A 23,439-nucleotide genomic window follows, 5' to 3' on the forward strand; every position below is an offset into this window, starting at 1 on the left:
AAAGGACATCTGCTTCAGAGTCATAGAGTCAAGTTACTAATGGAGCTTGACTGATAAATCACTGCATCTTATCACGTATATTAGAGTACAGTACAGTATCAGCCAATGAGAAAGAAATGTCAGAACAGAAATGCCAAAAGTAAATTTAAGGTATTTAAAAAAAAATATTGTTTCCAGTACACAGTTTGTCCACCAGAGAGCACAAGTCAACTGTAAAATTTCCCAACCAGCACACATCTTGGTCACTCAACAACTCTGACCAAATTAACTACTTTTTACTAAAGCCTTTACTAAAAAGGGTTGTTTTGTATAAATTAAACACAGAAAAGATCAAGCTGAGATATGTTTATTTATTTTCTTTACATTTATTGAAACAAATGATGGGAAAATTAATTAATATCTCTGAAAAGGTTCCACTAAAAACTGAAAGACAAAAATGTATCCCTGATAGCGGGGTCTCTACACAGACCAGACCCCATGTCCCCTCACCGAAGCCAAGAAAACAAACAGCTCACAAAGAAACACACTTCACAGCTGGCATCAGTTAACTCTCATTCATTCACAAAGCTCCGACTGGGAGCACCAACACCCTTCATGGACAGTACCAACTGTCATACTGCCATTCCAGTAGGACTGGTTCCAGTAAGGCCAGGAGTTTACTATCATACCTATAATTTCCCTATTTTTAATATCATAATATGTTTAATTCATTTAGTTTTTAAATCGTCAAATGATACAAAATCTCTTATTTTGAAACTACTGGCCTTACACTTACATGAAGAGTGTCAGTCACCCGACAGCACCAAACCATTCTTCCCATTTTATATTGTGTATAATCACTTAGTGCATTGCTCAAGATTTCCTGAGAGTAGTTGCAGCTCAAAAAAAAAAATCTAAGGCAACTTCATCCCAATATATAATATATTGACTATAACTCCGTACTATTATGCAGGAGGAAGAATATTCTATGTATGCAGGTTTTAAAGAAGTATTTCAATCACAATCTTAAATGGTATTGAGTGAGTTAATGGACTAGATATTGAAGGTCAGACAAAAAGGCTTGAAGCTCTCAAATCTCAAAGTGCAAATAAACTGGAAATTAAAAAAAAGGTTTACTACACAACAAGGAACGGATAGTGCACACAGAGTCAGACCAGCATGACTGCTACAGCAAGTTCTCAATACATGGTTTTCAAGAGATTTGGAACTAAAAAGACATCTGCTGTCGTTTAAAACCATTAATGATTGCATTACACCCTGCAAAAGGCCTTAATGTACTGGTCCAGGGAAAGCATGATGCAACTAAAAAGGTTTTTGGTCGAAGATAGATTAACTCAAATGATAATGGCCCCTTTAGAAGTGCGGTGGCCGATCTATAAGAACTGCCATGTTAACATGTGTTACACTACTATGCATGTTAAATTAACAACAGAAAAGCATGCTGAACATGTCAAACAACAAGTCATTTTGTGTTCCAGTTTCATCGAAGGTTTTAAACCCCCTGACTTCTTCTTTGCTCTGTTCCCTTCTCTCTACCCTGGAGGATGGAATGTGCCTGTATTATTGCAGTACCTGACAGGGTTAAATGTGCAAAGAATGCATTTGAGGAAGAATCGTCAAAAGAAGACACGCAGCCCATAAAAAAGGCGTTTACTTATATGGAGATGTTGAGTCAAAATCTTTAGCGCAATGCAGCTTTTTGTAAGACTTGTGATCTGTGTCCCACCCTTGGATTTGGTCTTATAAAAGAGTTTCAGCAGAAGAACCATAATAAATAACAATAAATAAATAAGTACAGAAAAGGGGGAATGCCAACTCTTTCATCCCCTCACTTTTTTGCCCCTTTTTCATATTTCTTTTCAAACAAGGAACCCAAATGAGTGCATTGATAATCCACAGCCTTTGGGAAAGGAAGATATGTCATCAACATAATCAACATTAACTCATTGACCCAGACTTTGTCTATTTTGGTCAGGCATTTAACACAGAGCTCTACGGCTCTGAAACACTCAAACGTGGAAGCAGATTCTTTCTCATGGCTATCAAAACAGTTGGGAAGAGTCTTCTCTTCAAACCCAACATTGGCTACAATTCACCTCTCTCCTCTCCTGTTAACTTAAGACTTAAGAAAACATATGAACTAAAAATCTTTGGTTTAAGCACCAAGTCAAAGCAAAGATTACCACTAAGAAAAGACACAACGAACATTATTGCTGACAATGTACAGGAGTTTGATTAATTACACTGCCTTTCTACTGATAACCACCAGAGGACAGCGGGCACACAAACTCATTATTGTGATCTAGGAGCTATGACCTTTGAATTGCACCTGAATCAATACATTTGTGTTGTAACTAAAATAAACATCTTTAAAGATCCCTTCATGTCGCAGTTCTGGATTTTAGTTTGCATAGTGAAAAGCATCCCAGTTACCACACACGCAACACACGCATGTCCAGCTAGAAAAATCAAATCAAACAGCTCAAACCTGAAATACATCAAATTAAACAGCAAACGAGAAACAAAATCTAAAAGACAAATTAAATCAAAATGCCAAGAGCCAGAAGACAAACATTTAAAATATCTAAGAAAACCCGTTTTCCATTTTTTTCTTTTAATAACATTTAGTTGTTTTTTATTTTTTTTAAGCGCTCTCTATATTGGAGCAGAAGGTCATTAGTCCAGCCACCTGAGTGAGATTTTTTTTTACTGTGGATGCTTTACCACACAGACACGCACAGGTATACACACACACACACACACACACACCCTCTTTTCACTATTCCTCCTCCTCCGCTTCTTGTTCTCCAATTTCCTCTTCAACTTCGTCAGCCCATCGGTCACGCTGCGCAGCCGGCGAGTGGGTTCCTCCTGGATCTTCTCCCTCTGCCTCTCTGCCCCCTCGCAGCTCCAGACCTCGCAGGAAGAGCTCAGGGTAGCCCGCCAGCCTGTGAGGCCCAAGTTGAGCCAAAGCCTGAAGGGCGAGAGACCGCTCCCTCTCGACGTCACTTGGAAACATCAGTGGGGGGCCGACACCAGATCCACTCCCACCATCCAGCATCGTGCGAGAGAGAAACGCTGAGGAGTGGGCCTGTAAAGACAGAGCCTCCAGAGGGTTGGACTGCTCTCTCCCGCCTCCTTCCTCACTCCCATCCTCCCCAAGCTCAGCCCCACGTCTGGGCCGGCGTGTGCGCAGCTCCAGGCAGCTGTGTCCCTTGCGGTGACGCTGGAGGTGGTCCTCTCGGGCAAAGGCCTTGTGGCAGAGCGGGCACTCGAAGGGCCTCGCCCCACTGTGGAGGGACAGGTGGTTTTTGAGGTCGTATGAGTGGAGAAACCGGGCAGGGCAGTGCGGGCAGGGGTAAGGACGCTCACCAGTGTGTTTCCTCATGTGGATCTTCAACTTATCATTCCTAATAAAGGGAAAAAAGGGAAAATAAAGAATGGAGGGGCAGAAAGGAAAGAGAGATAAACATCTACAAACACACAACATCAAAACAGTTTTTTGTGTGCATATTATATGTGAGAATTTTCTGTACCGGGTGAAACGGACTCCGCAAGCAGTGCACTGGAAGGGCTTCTCTCCAGTGTGTGTCCTCATGTGTCGGGGCAGTTTTCCTGCTCCATGGATGATCTTCTGACAAACAGGGCACTGCTGGGGCGTCTGAGACTTCCTCTTCCTCCCACCTCCCGCTGCTGATGCCACCGCTCTTCGATCAGCTACAGAGGTAGGTAAGGAGGTGCTTTCCATCAGCATACCATCGTCGCCAAAACCCTCCATGTCCTCATCCTCTGACAGCTTGTCATTCAAGGGCGGGACAGGAGGAGGATGGGCTATATGGGGGCGCTCATGCAGCCAGTGAAGAAGCCCTCCATTTAGTGTGGCCCCTCTACCTGGCTTTCTGATCGCACTGGAATCTCCGTTCTGCCTGGATTTGAAGCGAAGCTCCTCCTGTTCAGGGCTCGGAGGCTGGGTAGACGGCAGGGAGCGAAGGCTGTCGGGTGCAGGTGAAGGGTGCGAGACGGGAGAAGCAGGTGGTGGGTTCAAAACCGAGGAGTTGATGTGATGTGACCCAACCTTTTTCACCTTCTTTTTGTCCGTTTTTCTTCGGGACCCTCTCTCCACCCTGCTCTCTCCCCCCACCATCCTCTCAGTAGCTGTGTGTTGGGCTCTCTGTTCCTCTGCCGTCTCCCCCTCCGCCTGAGCCGTCTCCCCCAGGATGTCTCTGCATGCGTCAGCCACACACTGGATGCCGAGAAGCTGAGCCCCTCGCAGCACATCTCTCATCCCAGAGCTGGGGATGGTCAGGGTGGCAGTGTAGGCGAACTCCAGCAGGGCATCCAGAGCGTCGGGTGCCACACAGTCCAGCTGGCACACGCTGAAACCTCCTCCGCCCTCACCGCCCCCCTCCTCTGCCCCGAACAGCCGGCGGAAGTAAAGACTGACGGCGGCCATGACAGAGCGATGAGTTGGGTAGCGTGCACCGCGGGACGTCAGAGTGAGGTCACAGAGTAGTCCTGTCCTCCTCTGGTCATTTAGGTGGGACAAGAGCTCGTTGCTGTGCTCCGGGAAGGGGATCCCAATCAGACCGTCCTCTCCTGGAGACATTGCCACCTGTGTGAACGAAGGGGAAGATGAGGTAAGTGGAGGAACTGAGATCTGAGCAAATCACAGTTTTGTACCAGTCACAATCTGCCTTTAATATGAATATGAACGTTTCTTTTCCTATGAACTTGATGATGTATTTTGTTCTATCTTTGCAGTTTCTAACATTGAAAGAATACCCTTACCCTCTTCTGTAGCGTGACTGACACATGGAGTTTCTTTCACGTGAGGGACAATTTAAACCGGACTTGGCAACAACTCTACCCCCTTATCCTCCCCACCCTCCCTACCTCCTGTACTTTCTCTCCAGATTACTAAATCAGGAGGTGGCAATTTTGGCCAGTGAGATGGGGGTTGGGACACCAGAGGACAAATGCGATGGGGATGACAGAGCCAGCTGCAAAATATAACAGCAAGAAGAAGAACAAATCATTGAAGCAGAGAGAGAGAGAGAGAGAGAGAGAGAGAGAGAGAGAGAGAGAGAGAGAGAGAGAGAGATAAAACCAAGTGATCGATTACAATGACACAGAAAGGATACTGGTTTATGCAATGTACTGTATGTGCTGTAACCTAAGGGCAGTAGGTTAATTCCTGTGTGAAACCTTTATAGCATTAGCTGTTTGATTAAAATACCTGGAGAAGACAGAGAGGGACACATGGAGGAGAGAGAGAAGAAAGAAAAGCAAGCAAGGGACAAGGAGGAAGTGACAGGCAACAGTGGGTGAAAGGGGGGAGTACCAGTGAAAGCACAAGGAAGGAAAAAAACAGCAAGAAAAGAATTTATGAGGACTGAAATAAAAGTACGTCACTCACAAACTTGATGCGCAACATTTACAGTACGGTCAGTTACTAGATGTCATTTATTTCAATCCATTCTGTCTTTTTTTAACCCAGTAAAGAAGTTTTACGAGCAAATTTATCGACACAGAGGTATGAGTGTAATATCGTACTGCAAGTCGACAATAACTTTCTTTATTTCTCTTTGTGAGACATAACGAGTTCTGTCGGAATTAAAGCCTAACAACTCCCTTCTTTGGCTCCCTGAGCTCACACCTCACCCAGTCCACACTATACCTGCTCAACAATATCTCTCACACACACCTGAGCAGACTAGATTTTCCACAAACAACTTCCCCTCCAGATTCCCCCTCCCTGCCCATCATCTCCCTCCCATAGCAACCGGCAGCCCCCTGGCCATCCAATAACAGTGTTCACACAGTGCCCAGAGGGCTCTGCACAACGACGGTACATCCACCTGACTAACCTGCTCCAAAACACACCCTATTAAATACACACAAATAGGCACAAGAGCGTGCACACACACACATACACCTACAAACATTGCGTGCCAATCTGTGGCTCCCCCCACCCACTATTGTTAGATTTAACCTGTTCTGTGACGATCTTAACGCCAGCCTATTTTAAACACATACTTGTTTAAATGTACTCCACCCATTTAAAAAAAAAAAAAAAAAAAAAGTAAAAAGTACAGCCAATAAATAAATAAATACCTCTCACAAATTTGTCGATATCAAACCTCCCAAATGTTCTCTTTCTCATCCCCTGGACAAATGTTAATCCTACCTTCCCAGTCTTCATGGGCATGGGCACAGTCAGCTTGAGACGAGGTAGCGTTTGCCTCACGGCATCCATCTTTTTGCTCTTTACAACTCTTCTCCCTTCGCTGTCTTTGAAAAGAGACTTTTTTTCTTTCCTACTGCCTTCAACCCTTAGACGTGTAACTTAAAGGTCTGATCTCTTTGTCAGAAGTCGGGGTTAAGCGTTCATCCTTGGGGATGTCTACCTCTTTTGCACATTCTGTCACTTACTCTCCTTCCTGTTGTATCAAAAGAGGGTGCACGCTGACGAAGGCAGATTCGAGATAACCCTCCCCCCCCTCCAGGTCGCCTACGCGCCCCCTCTCTCCAAAACCCAACGGCCCATTTTCCGAACACTTTCCGATAAACACCATCTACTCGTCGACCTCTCCCTGTTCAGAAAGAGGCCGACAGGTAGATGGGGAGTAGTGTAGCTAAGGTCATGGCAGGACTGCAGATGATCTAGAATAAATAACCTTCAGGCTTCAGACCACACACATTAGTTGAACTGGTTTGGCAGGAAGGAAACAGGCGCATGCAACCAAAACACCTCAGAAATACCAATACGTTTTTTTAGTCAACTCACAGAACGTCAAAGTTAAACAATCATGTAAGAACCAAAATCATATTGGCATTATGAGTCATATTACACCCAGGAACAAACATTCAGGTAGGTGCAATATGAGTTAAACCATATTGCATCGTACCACAGAGACAAACTGGTGCAGTAAGCTCTTTCTTTTGAAACCTTAAATGCCTCAGAGTGCTCTTTATAAGATAACACCACGGCCTCTACAACAGATATTTACTGTTATTTTTGCCAAAGCATTTTCATAAGAGTTATCTCTACAACTTAAGGCAACAAGGACGCCATGTGTTGTGGTAGCCGCTGATACGAAGAGTGAGGAAGTTAGGGGCATGTGTTTGCTTTGACTCTTGCACGCACAATTGTTGTTTATACATTTACACCATACTAGAGAAACTATTTTGATAATGGATCAATCATTTAAGCCAAAAATCCTCTTGCTTCTCAAATGTGAGGAGTGTCTGCTTTTCTCTGTCTTATATGATTGTAAACTGAACATCTTTGGGTTTTGGATAGTTGATAGAAAGTTGCGATGGGACATTTTTCAATATTTTCTGACATTTTATGGATAAATCATTAGATGAATCGTTAGCTGCAGCCCTACATAATACACAGATGTATAATAAGATGCTGGAAAAAGCATTGAGGGTGGGAAAAAATTCCATTAGAAACTCACCACCTAAGCCTCTGTAGGACAAAGTGTAAATGCATCCCTTGACCTTGTATGCATACAGTTTGTCTCATTGTAAGTAGACACAATAACCAACCTGAATGTCACATTTAAGGATCACAATCAAAAGGTAATCATTGTTTAATCCAATCCACAGGAAAACAGGATTGTTGCTGACAATTATCATGTGCAATATGTCACATTTTGCCCAATTTCTGAAATGCCCTCAATAAGCAAAAAAGTTGCTAAAACGCCAAACCCAGAAATCTTAAACAAAGCAATGCAGACAAACGAGACACAAAGGGGTTTCAGGAGGAGCACACAATGCAGGTTAAATTTCCGGCGCAGAGGAGAGAAAAAAAAAAAAGCATCATGGGTGGTTGGTGGTTCGAGCTTGTTATTTTAGGCATATTCCATATTCTTTAGAACACAGGCGTGTTCGGAAAATTGCACAGAAGTTGCAATGATTCCCATCAGTTTTCTGTCTGTCTGTGAGTCACTTAATACTGACACATCATGACATGCACAACCACACACACAAACTACACACTGTATATCCCCTCTTCTCCTTCCTTGTCACCTTGTTTCTGTTTTATGTTGCTAACCAAGGACATGTCTGCATAAGCTGCCTAATCTTGCAACACATTGTTACTAATGTTAAAAGCAGCCCACAGGCAGATACCACAAACACATTTTGTCTTGCAAACAAAATAATGTTAGTTCACGAGACCATTTTCAACTACGATCATAAAACATAATTACATCATTGTAAGTTTATTCGTGTTAATTAGGGATCAGTACCTTAAAGTCAAATAACTGATATCACTGTTTGCCTTAAGGTCTGTCATTTGAAGTCACCATTAAAAAAGCTCACTGAAAAAGTATTTTATCTCTCGAAAATCTGCCATTTTTTCCACTTTTTATGCATTTAACGCTACAGTTAAGATATCATCCTTCCAACAATTGGCACTTATCTCTTTTTTTGGTTTTTGTTCTCACCTCCCACTCTTTTTGTCGACGGTGGACGAATTCACCTCCTCTGCAACTCTACGGTTTCCTCATCCCTTGCTTTCAGTATGTGCACATGCTTCCTCTCTCTTAACAACAAGGATTCATTTGTTACCTTATTAAAAAATAATGATAACATCTGGAGATGTTTAATCACATTGTCTTTATCTAACTGTCAGGCCAAGTGTCATGAACCTAAAGCTGCAACTGTAAAAATCAACGAAACATGTTTTGAAAAGAATCCACCGAGGATTCGTTTTTACTGAAGAAGGAAATGGAAACTTAAATCCACCATTACTGTCCACTGCAACGACTTAGTGTAACTCCCAAAAAACTTTGACACACATTTGTGTGGAGGCCAGGAAAATTACAGCAGCAGGATTGACCAAACCTGCACACAAAGACGTATTCTTCAGTAAAAAGCAGGTTACAGTATCCATCGTCTATATCATGAAATCCCTCTGTACACGCTCACAGTGTGTGATGACTGGAACTAGACCTGTTATGTTATTTTTATGGGTTATTATTTTCCGTTAAAGGCTGTAAGTTTTCCCAGTCCACCTCAATTATATCAGGCTCCAGCGCTAAGGGGGAAAATATGACTTTATACTATTCACAGAAAACTGCGGCTGAGAGGGAGGAGAAATACTTTTATGAATTCTGATGTCAGATGTTTTCCAAAGTGCCTGTACATGTGTGTTTGTAACTTGTGTGTGTGTGTATGTTGGTAAATGTGAGCATGTATTGTTGGTTGCATGTGTTGTGATGACTTTCTCACTACTCTCAGTACTTAAATAGCCGAGAATATGGATAATAAATAAATAAATTAAAATTGAATGTGAAAGGTGTAAGAGTGACTTTTTTAAAAGCAGACTTTTCTTTTTTTTAGCAACAATATTTTGTGTTTTTATGTCCCAAATGTTATGTTGCCTGTATGGAGATACATTTCTAAACATTGTAGCAGCTCAAATACATAAAAGCAATGTACTTATTACAGTAACATGCTCACAAATAAGGAGCAGTTGTCCATTCTATTCAGCAAATCATTCAGATAAAACCCACTCCTTGAGACGTTATTCATAACCACAACATAACAAATTATGATGCTAAACTACCACTCTGCCAGAAAAACAACAAAGCGAACAAACACATGGAAAGTAAAAGCTCATACCGTTTCTCCTCCACACACTCGTCTTCCTCTCACCACTTTTCTTCTCTGAGACAGACGTGATTTTAAGGGTTAAGAAAGTTTTCAAACTCTTTACACCTCACTTATTTGGGGTAGCGTGGTGCTGGGACACCTTCTCTGAGGAAGAGTAGGGGAGGAGGAAACAGGGGGGATGAGAAGAGATGTGAGTACACACATGTCTGCCAAACCAAAGCTGCACTCAGCCCAGTGGAGCACTCTTACAGGACTATCGAAGTGCAAAACCTTCACGTTTAAGTAACAAATATACCCCAAAACTACACAAGCTGACACATCCAGGTCTTCTAAAATTGCAGGTCGTCTTTACCAGGACCTAAAACACAAGCTCAACCTGCTCTGCGTACCAACAGTTCCCTCAGGACTGAACATTTGCATCCTACTAGGAGATATGAAAACAGATGCAACCGGGTAAAATTTGAATCTGCATTTGAATTTGTCAAAGACAAGACTTGAGACGCCATCATGATAATTCGAATGACTGCACCCTGCCATGACAGGACATAAAAGAGGAATTTAAAAAAGGAGAAGTCCAGTGGGCTACTGAGAAGTTCTGTCTTTTATTAAAGAAAGACCCTGCAACGGAGCCCTCCTTACTGTAACTGGGGCATTATATGGTCTGTGTGTGCATGGACGCATGCGCACATTGTGGTCTTAGTTCCAAGAACACATTACATTATTCATTTGGCTGGCAGAGCAGAGGCCCTTATCCCCTCGCCCTCACACACCACAAACTCTCCACTGCGAGCTACAACAGCAGCCAGTTTGCATGCCAGACCTGAACACCAATGTGAATCTACAGGAGGATTATCAGCTTATCGACACATGGGACGAGACATTTGGGTGCACATATATACAGTCTGTCACGTAATAGTCACCAACTTCTCACCTGAAGTGTATGTAAATAAAATTATCTTTTTACATAAATGAGCTTTTTTAAGGGCAGCACTGACATCAAATATCACAGTATGAAATTTGTATTTTTTGTATTAGTAATTAAGAATATTTTGGGGATTAATATTAAGGCTTTTTAGAAGATATTTTATCATTTTACTCAGTTAAATTACAGCAGAGAATAATTATATTTTGTTGTAATTTAGCCTTTAAGACCAGGAAAATACAGAATGTATGCTGCAAATCCCTATAGATTATAGATTATATGGATATATTACCCTGTGCAACACAACATATTGTACCATCAGACTCTCATTTATTGTTTTGCAATTAATTGCAACTAAAGTTAACACACATAAGTATGTTTCCTGGCTATTTTGCTTACTAGGCTCCATGTCTGAAGTTTTTAAAAATACAGAGTGGGACCCCTATAGATTTTTTTGCCCACTTCTTTGTCATTCTTATACAATGTAAAGATACTTCTTCCTTACAGCTTTTGATTCTGAAGAGACTTTATGTGACCACTCTGAAACTGATGATTCAGTAAAGTTATTTCCCTCTAAAAATGAAAACAAAAGAATTTTGTGCTTATGTTTTCTGAAATGAGTGTAATGTATAAAATGTCTGCTATGTTTGTCACTGTGAAATTAGGAGACAGCAGGAGTAAGAAAAGAAATAAATCTGAGGTTGGAAAGAGGAAAACGGTACGAGATTTGAGAAGAGACAACAAAGGGAACATGAGGGAGGTATGTTTTCTAAAAACACACATGTTCTTAGAAATCACACAAGAAAAGGAGGGTATGGGGGAGGAGAAACACATGAGAGTGAGTGAACGGGGAGTGGGTGTAGTGAGATACTCAGAGATAAAAAGCAGAGAAGAGGGGAGGTTAAGACAGGAAAATCTAGTCCCGACCTCGAACAATCTGTGTTAGCGAGGAGACATGAAACAAGAGGAGACAGAGTTGAGTTACAAGGGGAGAGGAAGGGGGAAGGGACAGAAAAAGAGAAGGGAGAGGAGCTGCAGTGACATGACGACTGGGAGATAAACAGAGCAGGAGGTGAACACATGCACACAGCCACAGGAAGTAGCAAGAATCCTTGCAGGTGTGGGTGTGCGTGTGTGTGTGTGTGTGGGTGTGTGTGCAGATGTCTGAGGGAGAGATGTGGTAGCAGTTACCTCTATCATTAGCATCACCAAAAGGGAGTTTCACCCTAAGATTGAGAACACAGATGTGAGTGAGGAGGTATGCTGACGGAGTGGTTTCGCACTTTACTCTTATAGCTTATAGCTCTTTATCTGGTCAGCAGTTTCTATCCCCCCCAAACACTCCACAACTCTGTGTGTGTGTGTGTGTGTGTGTGTGTGTGTGTGTGTGTGTGTGTGTGTGTGTGTGTGGAGCGTCAAGGTGTGGGCGAATCACACACTGCACCTCAATTAATATGCAAGAGCAGGAGAGAAACTTGATTTTTGCGCATGTGGTTTTACTAACGTTGATATACGTGATGAGCTCATGTGAGTTGATGAAGTTGAGGAACGTTTCCTCTGAGACAACTGATTACACTGCATGTGAAAAACTGTAATGAAAGCAAAGAAAGAGTGATAAAGTATCATTGCAGTCAAATGTACAGTAATTTATCAGCGTGCTTGCTGTAACCGAGCGGGGGTGTTCTAACATGTCGGCCCGTGGTACAACAGATGAGCTGTGTAGGTGTCAATCGTGGAGCAGAGCACCATGCGCAGTAACTCGGCTCAAAATCACAATCCAGTTATTTTACACCCAGCATTTACATGGAGAGCAAACTAAATTAATTCTTTATTGATTACATTTTTTTAAATGATTGAATGAATGAATATTATATATAGGAACAGTTTTGAAACAAATTTGTATTTTTATATACAATTCTAATGATCTTGCTTTACAAATTTGATTAGGCTATGAAACTATAAAAGGCCAAGGAGGAACATTTGGCTTTTCATCTAGAATAGACACAGAAACATAAAATGTATAAATAAAAAAAATAAAAATACTGTCCCTTTAACATACTTTTGTGTATGTAGGGTGCTATTAAAAGGACATATATATTTATGATGTTTTTAAAAAGGGAAAAGTAATGTTAAGTTTGCATTAATTAATGTAAGATTATATGACATATTTTTCATATTCTGACCTGTTGACATTTTCTAAAAATGTTTTGCTGAATGGTTTGTTTGGAATTGAAATAAAATGTAATAAGTAATTCATAAAAGAATATATACCCATAAACTGTGAAGAACATTTATTAAGGAGCTTCAGTTTTTTTCCAAGCCTGTATATGTATGTATGTATATATATATATATATATATATATATATATCGAAATGTAAGCATTTGTGCATTTACAGTTGGACAACATACCAAGAACAACCAACAATATAATTTAATCTAATTCAATAGCTCTATAATTACTATAAATCCCTTTTGTAACGCTTAAAATAAACAAATTTTAAACTGCTTTTGAGGCCGCACTCTAATTTTATCCACTCAATAAAACATGTAACAAAACAATCTAACACTAAACTCAAATTGCTGCTGCAAAAATGACCGTGGAACTGAATCTAAAACTCTAAATATTTAAAATAAGACAGTGAACCCCAAATTGCTCCCGATGCTGTGCCATCGGTGTGTAAATGTGTGTGAATGTTTATCTGATGAGCAGGTGGCACCTTGTATGGCAGCCTCAGCAACAGTGTATGAATGGTTCCTTTTACTATGTAAAAGCGCTTTGAGTAGTCGTTAAGACTAGAAAATGGGGATTGTTTTGGAGATGAGGCGGTGGGATGGGGTAAAACAAAAGATGAGCATTTACAGTATGATGTATTCAAATAGCATTTAAGTCAACTACTCTGCCTGTGAATATCTTCATGCAAAGAATGAAAAAAATAATTGCAAAAGAAATGTATTCAATATGAATGAAATGTCTTCAACCAAAGAAAGAAGAATGGTGGCTGCAGAAAACAACAGAATCAGTTTTTGAACTGAGCTTTTTAGTTGCACATATCTGTTCATAAGAACACGTTTAGAAAAACTTAAAATTGTTTCTGTGCATGTGCTGTGTCTTAAAGTTGCCACATCACTGGGAGGGTCTCAACAACTGCTGCTGCTCTCCTATACAAATGATGTCCCGCTTCAGCGGAAGATATTGCAAAAGCACTGGACACACACACACACAACAGAGAGAAATGTCGCAAAACTAACTGATCTGATCAATTTCCTCTTCCTGTGCTCAGTAAAGATGGTCGGCCACTAGAACAGATGAACAGATAAATGGAAGACAAAGTGACACACAGAAAAAGAGCAAAAACAGCTCTGACAGAGATTAAGTAAAAAGCTTTTCTGATCTTTAGAAGCAGAGAGAAGTAAAAAAAAAAAAAAGTGTAAAAAAGAGTGAAAGATGTGTCAGCTTCCTGATAAATACGTTTAACGACATGGTAGTGAACTACTTTTTTACTGGAATTACAATCCCTGAATTATATCTGACCTTCAGAATAACTACTGTGGTGTCAGGAACCAGACAGCTGCGTAAGTGCAAAAACGACGACAGATAACGCATAACTTCTCTTCCTGATCGTGATTTTCTCTTTCACAGTCTGAATGAAGGATGTTTGACGAGCATTTCTTGAGGGGAGGATAGAAGGAAAAAGTGATAAAAGAAATACATAAGTTTGGTCTATAAATCTGCTGTGTCATATGTCCTTTCTGCAACAATAGTGGTTTGTTTTTTAAATGATTATAGAAGTTACTTTTTTTTCCAAAAGGGATGGTATGCAGCCTTTTTGGAATAAAAGCCTCTATTTGCTGGTGGATTTCCCCTTTGAACATCACACATGAAAGGGGTCAGTTTCAACAGCAACGACTCCCCTTGCCTGCTCATGTTTGAGTGTTTATTCTCACTTTCCTTGAAGTGTTGTTTCACTGTACCTATTTATGATAACCGCCCGCTCAGTGTGTACAGAAACAATTGCACTGTTACTCGAAGAGCTGAATCATGATCACTCCTTCAGCCTGTAGCTTTTTTTCGGCCTGTTTTCTCTCTCTCTCTTCTCTGACTCTTTACAAGAAGAAGAGGAGTCATGGCCACCTGCAAATTGGTTAACACTGGGTGGCGTGGGATGCGAGGCTGGTGGTCGAGAGCGAAGGAGGGCTGTCAAATGCTACAGAAACTCATGACTGAAAAGAGGAAATGGCAGATACATAACTTCCTCTATTGACACAGATCGAGTGGGGGCAAGACTCAACTGTAGTAGCAGCAGACTGGATTACGGACACCATGTAGTCACCCCTGTGCCATTACTGCCTCAATGTGGGGAAAGAACTGCCATATATGGTGAAAACGCAGCATTTGTGCAGAGGTCAAAGGCACATGGTCATGGTTTATGCACATGTTTAAATAAAGGGGACTTCCATAAAACTAATAAGTTACAGCATTGAATAATTACCATGACTGAAAATAAACCATCGACCAAAATATATTCTTCTTGAGAAGTGTAGCCCCATTTCCTGCATTGGATGACACACCAGTCTGACTGCAGAGGTGTAATTTCTCCTTGTTTGTTGCATGAACAAAGTAAGAGTAGGGAATAGGAGAGATTTTCTCGGAATAAAAGGTTTTTGCAACATAGACAAAAAGCCTGAGAAAAAAGGTGAGACACCTTCAAATATTAGGGGCAAAGTTAAAAACTTTTACTTCTTTCAACTCCCATTCTCCCTCCCCCGTTCTGTCTCTCTCTCCCCACCTTCCTCCCACTCAGTCGGTTTGTATGAAACTGAAAGACCCATGTCTGAAATGGGGGAATTTATATGGGCTCACATGCCCTAATTAACGCATTTCCTGGAACCGTGTGCATGCATGTTTATATATATATATATATATATGTGTGTGTGTCTGTATGCATGTGTTGGAAGTGTGTGTTTGTGTGTGTGTGTGTGTGTGTGTGTGTTCCTCGCCTGACAGACCACTCAATGTCACTTCCCCCTACCCTCCAGTTCACGGACACATGGTTGTCACCAGTCATACTCCAGCAAAGCCAAAGTCACATGATTTGTCACACCAACTTGCCCACCACACATGTCACACCAACTTGCCCACCACACACACACACACACACACACACACACACACACACAAATTCTAACCCGACTTAAATGAAATACGAGTGTCAATGACTGTACTTAACATATAATCCTTTTTTACACTAAACGTATTTCAAACGGAGGATTGTACACCACTGCATGATACTCTATTATTCATCCGCTCTACATTTGTGTTAAAGTATTTTAAAATAGTGTTTAGCAGGAGAGACATTTCCATATTGCCTCTAACGATGATTGGCAGTAATCAGGACGACGGCTGGTTTGTAGTTGTTTTACAGCTGAAATCAGTGCGTTAAAACACTAAAAACAATGCATTAAGTGTGGTTGGAGATGCTCTTTATGCTACAATGAAATCTTCAACTTCTACACAGTAAAGAATATATACACATTCACATTAAAGACTTAAATGATCAAGATATTCTTTAGAGCGTTTTGTGTAAGACTTTCATTTGAGGGGCTTCTCAGTACGTCTATGATCATTTGAAGAAAGGAATATCAAAAATATGTATTCCTTGCTTGGTCTAATGATGTATCCAGTTTTGAACCAGTGCTGAACCCTGGAGGTAAAATAATGTTTTGAGCCATAGGTTTCCTCTGTTGGACATTAACTAGAATTTGAATGACATTAAAAGCATTGAAAAAAAGTCTGTGCATGAGAAATAATACAGTAATATGCTTTATTAATTATTTATGAGGTAAAACAAACCATTACATTTGCTATCTATAATTTGTATGTTCTCTAATAAAGTACATTATTAGTTACAGGAATCAGAAATTGAGATTTAGGATAATCAAAAAAAAAAAAAAAGAAATTGTTTAATTTAATAATATCCAAATTATTATTTTTTTCCCCAGGTGCATTTTAATTGCATGGTTTTTAAATTAGCTAGCATAACATTAGCCTGAAGCTAAAAAAGCTGTTAATGTTGTTGGCATTGGAGAAATGTGTCCTGGTATTACTCTTACTAACATCAATACACATGACTCTAAAGCTTCTCAAAAGCAGTGTTGCTTTGTTATATATTATATCACATAGCCAAAACTAGAGTCAAGAGACAAGAGTGTATTTTTGGCTTCATTCCCAAACTTTCTGTAAAAGCCAATTGCTGTTATAGAGCGCATGCAGTCGGCAAACTACAGAGGAGTTAACTTCCAGGTTGCCTATAAAATATTCAACTGCCTGACCACTTTATTCAGCTCATATTTATTCCAAGGACAATGATGTTTTCATGAAGCCCCTTCTCTCTAGCCATCCTATAATTTGGATGGCTAGATAATTAATGTTGTTTGACCCCCACAACAATGTGTTTGTGGTGTAAACTGCGGTGTGACAGGCTGAATAAAACAGATACAGATTAAGCCGTTCTGGATGATTCGTATCATCTGTATACATCTCTTCTTTGTGTTGCTCAGACAAACAGTGGGCTGAGGTCCATAAAATCAAATGATCTCCGTCCACTCATCATCAATCATTTAGAAATTACAATCTCTGATGTTTTATTTAATATATTATTCTTAAATTCATCTGTGTGGTGGAGTATATTACAACACTAAAACTGTGCATTTAAGTGTGGTTAAAAATGCTCTTTATATAATATAAATGTTGATTGGGTTTGTTTGATTTGGATGAAAACCCCAATGACATCTAAAACTCAATGACATTAGTAAAATTATATTCATGTTCACATTACTCCTCATGCTTAGGATGGGTTAAATGTAGGGACTGAATTGTTGTTCTGTACAATTGTATGTTATAAATAAATAAAGTTTCTTCTTATTACATGGTTGATCACATGGTTGATGGCATTTTTAATGCACAGCAACAACAAGGTGAAACAACTTCACAAATGTGCAAAAAGTTACGAGATTCAGCATTTACATTGATTTCTGATTTATTTTTGTGCCTGCAGGGGGCGCTAACAAACATAAATGTAAAGTATACATTTAAGATGAGATATGTATTTGATAACAAGAAAGTAGTTTTGGAGGTTAAAGAAAGTCCAGTAGAATAACCAATGTGATCCAAAGGAAGGTGTATAAATAGCATGTCACTTTTAAGGACATTTCAGGTGTCATGTCTACGCATTTTAAGCTTTTCGCGTGTTATTTAATGCCCCATTCTCTTTCCCAACTCGTCAGTTGGTAGTCAACGTTGTGACTACAAACAAACAAACAAACAAAACTACATGGTTATGTTTAGGCAACAAAACTACGTGGTTATGTTTAGGCAACAAAACTAAGTGGTTATGTTTAGCAAAATGTCATGGTGTGGGTTAAAATAAGTATAAGTTAAGTAGTCAACGTAAATAAGTTAACATTGACTTTTGGTTCCACACGAGACACAAACAGCGGTCTCCTGGGTGATAGTCCTGTTTGTTTGACCCATCCATCTGCCCACCCCGTCCTTCTCCCTATGCAGACTTTACCGCTCTTTAAACTACGTCACAATATAAGTCAGTAGAGACTAAATCACGCGAAAAGCAAAAAATGCGTACTGATAACATGCGAAATGACTTAGGAACTTGGCGTGTTATTCATATGCTATTTGGTGATACCAATCTGGAATAACATCACATTTGCGACCAATCACCCCAATATGGTCCCACTGCATTGGTTTCCCAAAAGTTTCTTAAAGACATCACTATGATTCAAACGTCGTTGAAGCTCGCACACTTTTAATTTACACATTTAAATAAGAGACCGAAAGTCCAAAAATGTGCCCGAAAGTGTGCACTATTATCTCCACTTGTACAATTCATCACATCACATACAAACATCTCTGCCCTCCCCTTGACAGCATGGCCACCTGTGAGTGTGGCCATTTGGAGCAGGTATTAACACATTTGCCTTTAGGATATGTTTGGATGACACTTTGTACCAACTATTTTGTTTGAGGGATACCAAACCATTAAGATAATCTTTGTCCCATTTTGCATCCATGGGCTAAGGTCTTCTGAGAAAACTTACCAAAATGGTTGACAGCATAAATAAAAGCGTGTTTGAAAAAGATAGGGACTTATAACATACACAGTAACATATGATGAGTAATTCCTACCTCCGGTCCATAAACCCAGGAGAAGATGGGTGCCTGCTTTCTTCTGCCTCTTGCTCGTCCCCCTCCTCTTTGGTCCTTTGCCCGGAGATCAGCAGAGGTCATACACCTAAAGGAAAAGGCACAAAAGTGTTTAAAAAATTAACCTGATTTGATTTGAGCGTTGTTCATCCAAAAGTGGGGCTCGGAGTCAGGCATTCACCAATTATGTGAACAAAGACATGATGAACTGACACAAAGTGCTGACTAATTGAGGCACAGGTTTTCTTCTCTCTTGTAAAATAGGTTAGATTAAGCTACAGTGCATGTGAATAAACACACACACACACCCACACACACACCCACAAGCAATCATATGATGCAGATGTAATTTGGGGTGGAGAGGGGGGTTCTTGTAAAAGAGCAGAAATAAAAAGACAGAAACCGACTGCTTCCTACTTTGACTTCTTCTGAAAATAAGTTCTCCAACAGTCAGTGAGGTTGAGAAAGCACACACACACACACACACACACACACACACACACACACACACACACACACACACCTCTTTAAGGTGAGTGTGATTAACTGCATACTGTACTGTAGAGTTCCACAGCTCTCTAAGAAAAAACATTTAGGCAAGGATGTTGAGAATGTGTCTGAAGTGCAGATTCAGACTAAACACACAATGATGAAGCATCAGCGGGGAAACAAGAGATATCAGCAACGAGAAGCAGGCCTGTAGAAAGCAGAGCAGGACAGAGGTCGTGTCAGGACAGCGGGAACGAGGGATGAAGTACAGATGTCTAATTATGTTGCAGACAAAGTTAGGGCAAACAGAGCTGGCATTAAGAATTTATTTCAAAACCCTGATAGCTCTTCCATATGTGGGAAGCCGTCCTAGCACAAGAGAGCATTGGATGTCCACTCACATGATGGCATACACACAGGGAACAAAACAGTGAGACAAAAAGAATACAAAAATGACTTCTCTTCTCCAAACTGTTGTCCCTTCGGTCACAAGCTCAGGCCGTAGACGATGTGTAGGCCCCTCAGAAGCCAAGAGGTGAGCCGAAAAACAAAAAAGCTGCGACAACACCTGAGCCTAGAGGGCATAAGGCATTAACTACCTGCATGGACAGCTAAAGATTTAACCAAACAGGCTGTGCCCAAGAGACAGAGAAACCAAACCCAAGCCAGTTGAGCTTGTTAGGCCGGTCTGTCAGAGGGGCGAGTCAGCAACACATCTACCTCTGTAACACACACACACACACACACACACACACACACAAAAAGCCCACTTGCATGCCAATCCTCCCCACCCATGAGGTAGGCAGGAGCCTTAACCCAAGCCTGAGCATATCCTATTGTAACAGTAACAGGATTAAAATAAAATACTGGGTGCGCCATGGAGAAGAGGATGATGATGATTAACAGACCACTGAAGGGAGATCATTTAGGTGCAAGAGGCTAAAACCAACAGATCCACTGCGTGCTCTGCGTGCCCATGAGCAGCGGAGAGGCAGGTGATGTGCGTGAGAGCAGGTTAGGTTTTGGATGTCAGCCGGTGTTCTCGGCTATAATTAGCAGCAGTCTCCAGAAATGTACCCGCCGACCCTACTCTCCCTCTCTCACCTGGCCGCCGACGCGCGCGCACACGCACGCGCGCGCACACACACACACACACACACACACACACACACACACACACACACACACACACACACACACACACACACAAGCAGCAGCACCTGCTTTAAAACACACAGCCTGTACGTTTCATTTTGTGCATTTCAAAGCCCAGCTGAAAAGCGCAGTGTCTGTCTTATAAAGGGGACTTAATGTAGACGGGAATTAGGCTACCGAATAGGCAACCTGTGACGTGGATAGTCCTCCCGTGACCCCGATCAGAACCGGGGAGGAGGGAGGCTATAGGTTGTGGCAAGCCGGTGCTGTCATGGCAAACAGACTACTTATCCTACATCACCTTTAACTTAAAGGTGTGTTTTAATTTGCATTCAAATGACAGCAGGCAGGTGAAGCAGTTACCTGGGTGCCGGTGTGTCACCTGTTCAGACTCGTCGCCTCCCACCTGACCGTCCTCCACACTTCCTGGATTATTCCGTCCCACCCTGCCTACTTCTTCTTCTTTTTTTATCCTCACAGCTCTTGTCTTTTCTTCTCCACCGGGGGTCACCGCTGCTTTCGTCCTCAGATCGACACCCGGGAGGTTTTAGCCTAATCTTCACCAAATCGTACGTCGGCGTTTTTCTTGTAGGTCCTCTCGTCTCTTGTCTCTGCAGACCGCCGGCTCTCTGGGCTGCTCTGACCCCCTGTGTGCTGCCTCCGCTGGCCCACTCCGACTCCCAGCTCCTTCTTTCTGAGAACCAGGAAGCGGCTTGCCCTACTTACACCCAGTCGCGGATTGGCTCTGGCAGGGCTGGAGAAGAGACCGCCGGGGTGGGCAGGGCACAAGGGAGGGAGGTAGTGAGGGAGGGAGAGAGGACGGAGGGGGTCCGACTCTGATGCGATAGGCCAGAAGCGGTGTCTGTCGCTGTGCCGGTGGCGGAGGGAGGAGAGAGGTGGGCAGGTTTGGAGACCCCGCTCCTCCTCCTCCTCCTCCTCTATCCTTCGGGCATCACCGCGCATAAGTGGGCGGATTGAATGATATCTGCATATTGCCTACCTGTCAGATGCAAAATTATTTCAGTTGAAAATACACTTGTCCCTCTTCCCCCTCCTCATTCATGACTCAGCAATATTCCCTTAGGAGCCATGTGGAGAGGACCACGATGGAGAAATGGAAGTATCCTACTGCATAGGCCTACCAACTCCAAACGGGTGCTGGACTGAGGCAAAAAGATGATTCATGTTAAACGGAACCTATTGTGTTAAATGAAACTCTCACAGAGGATGTGTCACATCCAGTGTGAGGAGCAGCAAAGGGCAACACCAGGGACTTTTTAAAATGACTTGAATCAGAGAAAAACAAACATTGCCTATAAACTGGTCTAGTCTATGGTCTGCTGAAGAGAAAAAAGCAGTACCCTGTTTATGAACCTTTTTCTTTCCATAGAGAGAAAAGTGACACAAACACAGACACTGCAGCAGCCCTCATTTCACTGCTGTTTTTTTTTTGAACACTTACCTAAATGCATCCTGTTTGAAGTGGTTATGGGTATGGGAATCACCTCGCTTTTTCAAAGTTTAAATCTCATCCTCTACTATAGCTCCAGGAGTGTGTGTGTGTGTGTGTTGGTGGGTTTTGAAGTGAGGGTGCAGGAAGTCTATATATAATTTTGTGGTGAGCTCAACCAGCCCACCTATGACCACCCCCCTAACCTTAAATCTCTGCTTCTTCTGCGGTTGTGCTACCAGACAAAGACGTAAAACTATATGTGCACCACATTGTTCCATAGATGCAACTGATTGTTAGTTTGTTATAAAGCGGTGGTTCCCAACCTGAGGGGTCGCGAGATGATAAACAAGATAATAAATAAAAAGTGCTGCTACACTAATACTGTTTATTTTTATGACTTTTTTAATATTGTTTTTTATTGTGAAATTTTGGATACTTTCATCTCTCCAGGCCTCTAAAAACTATTTATATAAAACAATCTGAAAACTCTTTGAACTGGAACAAAATATGCAACCTCCTGTGCCACTGCCAAGTTGGTCATGAATAGACATTGCTGCTTTAAAAGTTGGATAGATAGATAGATAGATAGATAGATAGAGAGAGAGATAGATAGATAGATAGATTATTTATTGATCCCCAAGGTAGGTAAGTAAGTACTTGCAGAGAGACTTCAGCCTGCTTGTAGATGAATGATTTGCGGATAAGGCCTATATCAATCCAGTGATTGAACTTGCAGGACAAGTATGCACAGATTGTTGTTATAACCATATAATGCAACACTTTAGTACAATGAGGAATAAAATACTCATAAGTGTGAGTTTTTAGCCGCTGAAACCCTCTGTCAGTCTAGCTTGTTTCCAACCCATACCCAGAGTAAAGACTTCCCTCTGAGTCTATTTCAGAGCCAGAATGACAGGCAGTAATTACAGTCCTGTTTATCCCCCCAACCTCTATTCATGGCTGGTAATCCAGGCTGGTCTCATCAATAACCTTATCCTTGCTCCACAGTGGCCTCTCCTCTTCATGTTCTCATCATCTAAATGTCCCTCCTGTTCTCTTATGTACTGTAAAGATACATACTTAAGCAATATAAATGGTGCTTTTGTGCAAGATGCTCCTGCTTCCTACTGTGTTGTTGTGATTATTAGAGTGTTACTGCCATCTAGTGGTCACTGTGCAGCCAGCAGGCATTTTGTCTGCTCAACTGAGGCCTCCACTACTAAACTACTCTATTTATGCACTTGAAATGTAGCAACATGGTCAGAGCCTCTCTTCTGCCCCTAATTAAATGTCAGTATAATTACCAAACAGCAAAAACCCTCTATCCACAGCTACAAGGCAATCATCCTCTTACTGACAAATGAATGCTGCTTTGTGAGACTTAGCAGGGGCTATTCACATAGTGTGCAAATAATAATAAGTGTTAATCCAGCATTTAATGCCTCTTAACTCGCCTGCATGGACTGAAGGGCTGTTAAAAACCCCTTGGACAATAATGAGAGAGGAGAGGTAAAATAAATGTGTGAGAACATTACAGGAAGAGAGGGGGAGGCAGGTGAATCACTGAGACTGCA

At 41.5% G+C, this 23,439-nt stretch overlaps 1 protein-coding gene across 4 annotated transcripts; it reads right to left on the reverse strand.

Moving 5' to 3' along the window:
* Nucleotides 1-330: 330 nt before the first annotated feature.
* zbtb7b (zinc finger and BTB domain containing 7B) lies at nt 331-21,130 on the reverse strand. Of its 4 annotated transcripts, none has more exons than XM_031299411.2 (4): nt 20,795-21,130; nt 18,751-18,856; nt 3,537-4,612; nt 331-3,410 (listed from the first exon to the last, which is right to left on the reverse strand). In XM_031299411.2, exons 2-4 carry the CDS (start codon nt 18,850-18,852, stop codon nt 2,780-2,782), a joined length of 1,809 nt encoding a protein of 602 aa, XP_031155271.1. In that variant the 5' UTR covers nt 18,853-18,856; nt 20,795-21,130; the 3' UTR covers nt 331-2,779. The 4 variants fall into 4 exon arrangements, with proteins under 4 accessions (XP_031155271.1, XP_031155269.1, XP_031155268.1 ...); XM_031299409.2 differs by having other exon boundaries at nt 20,776-21,130; XM_031299408.2 differs by lacking the exon at nt 20,795-21,130 and adding an exon at nt 19,659-19,881.
* Between the last annotated feature and the right edge of the window lie 2,309 nt (nt 21,131-23,439).

The sequence above is a fragment of the Sander lucioperca genome, chromosome 10, assembly GCF_008315115.2.
Source record: "Sander lucioperca isolate FBNREF2018 chromosome 10, SLUC_FBN_1.2, whole genome shotgun sequence".
In the NCBI taxonomy this organism is placed as follows: domain Eukaryota; kingdom Metazoa; phylum Chordata; class Actinopteri; order Perciformes; family Percidae; genus Sander; species Sander lucioperca.

Bases quoted from the DNA above. Each gene is read 5' to 3' on its own strand.
- zbtb7b (XM_031299408.2), bottom strand. The intron at 4,613-18,750 runs GTAGGAATTACT...TCGTTCACACAG, and splicing joins CCTGGGTTTATGGACCGGAG to GTGGCAATGTCTCCAGGAGA. The intron at 3,411-3,536 runs GTACAGAAAATT...TCCCTTTATTAG, and splicing joins TGCGGAGTCCGTTTCACCCG to GAATGATAAGTTGAAGATCC.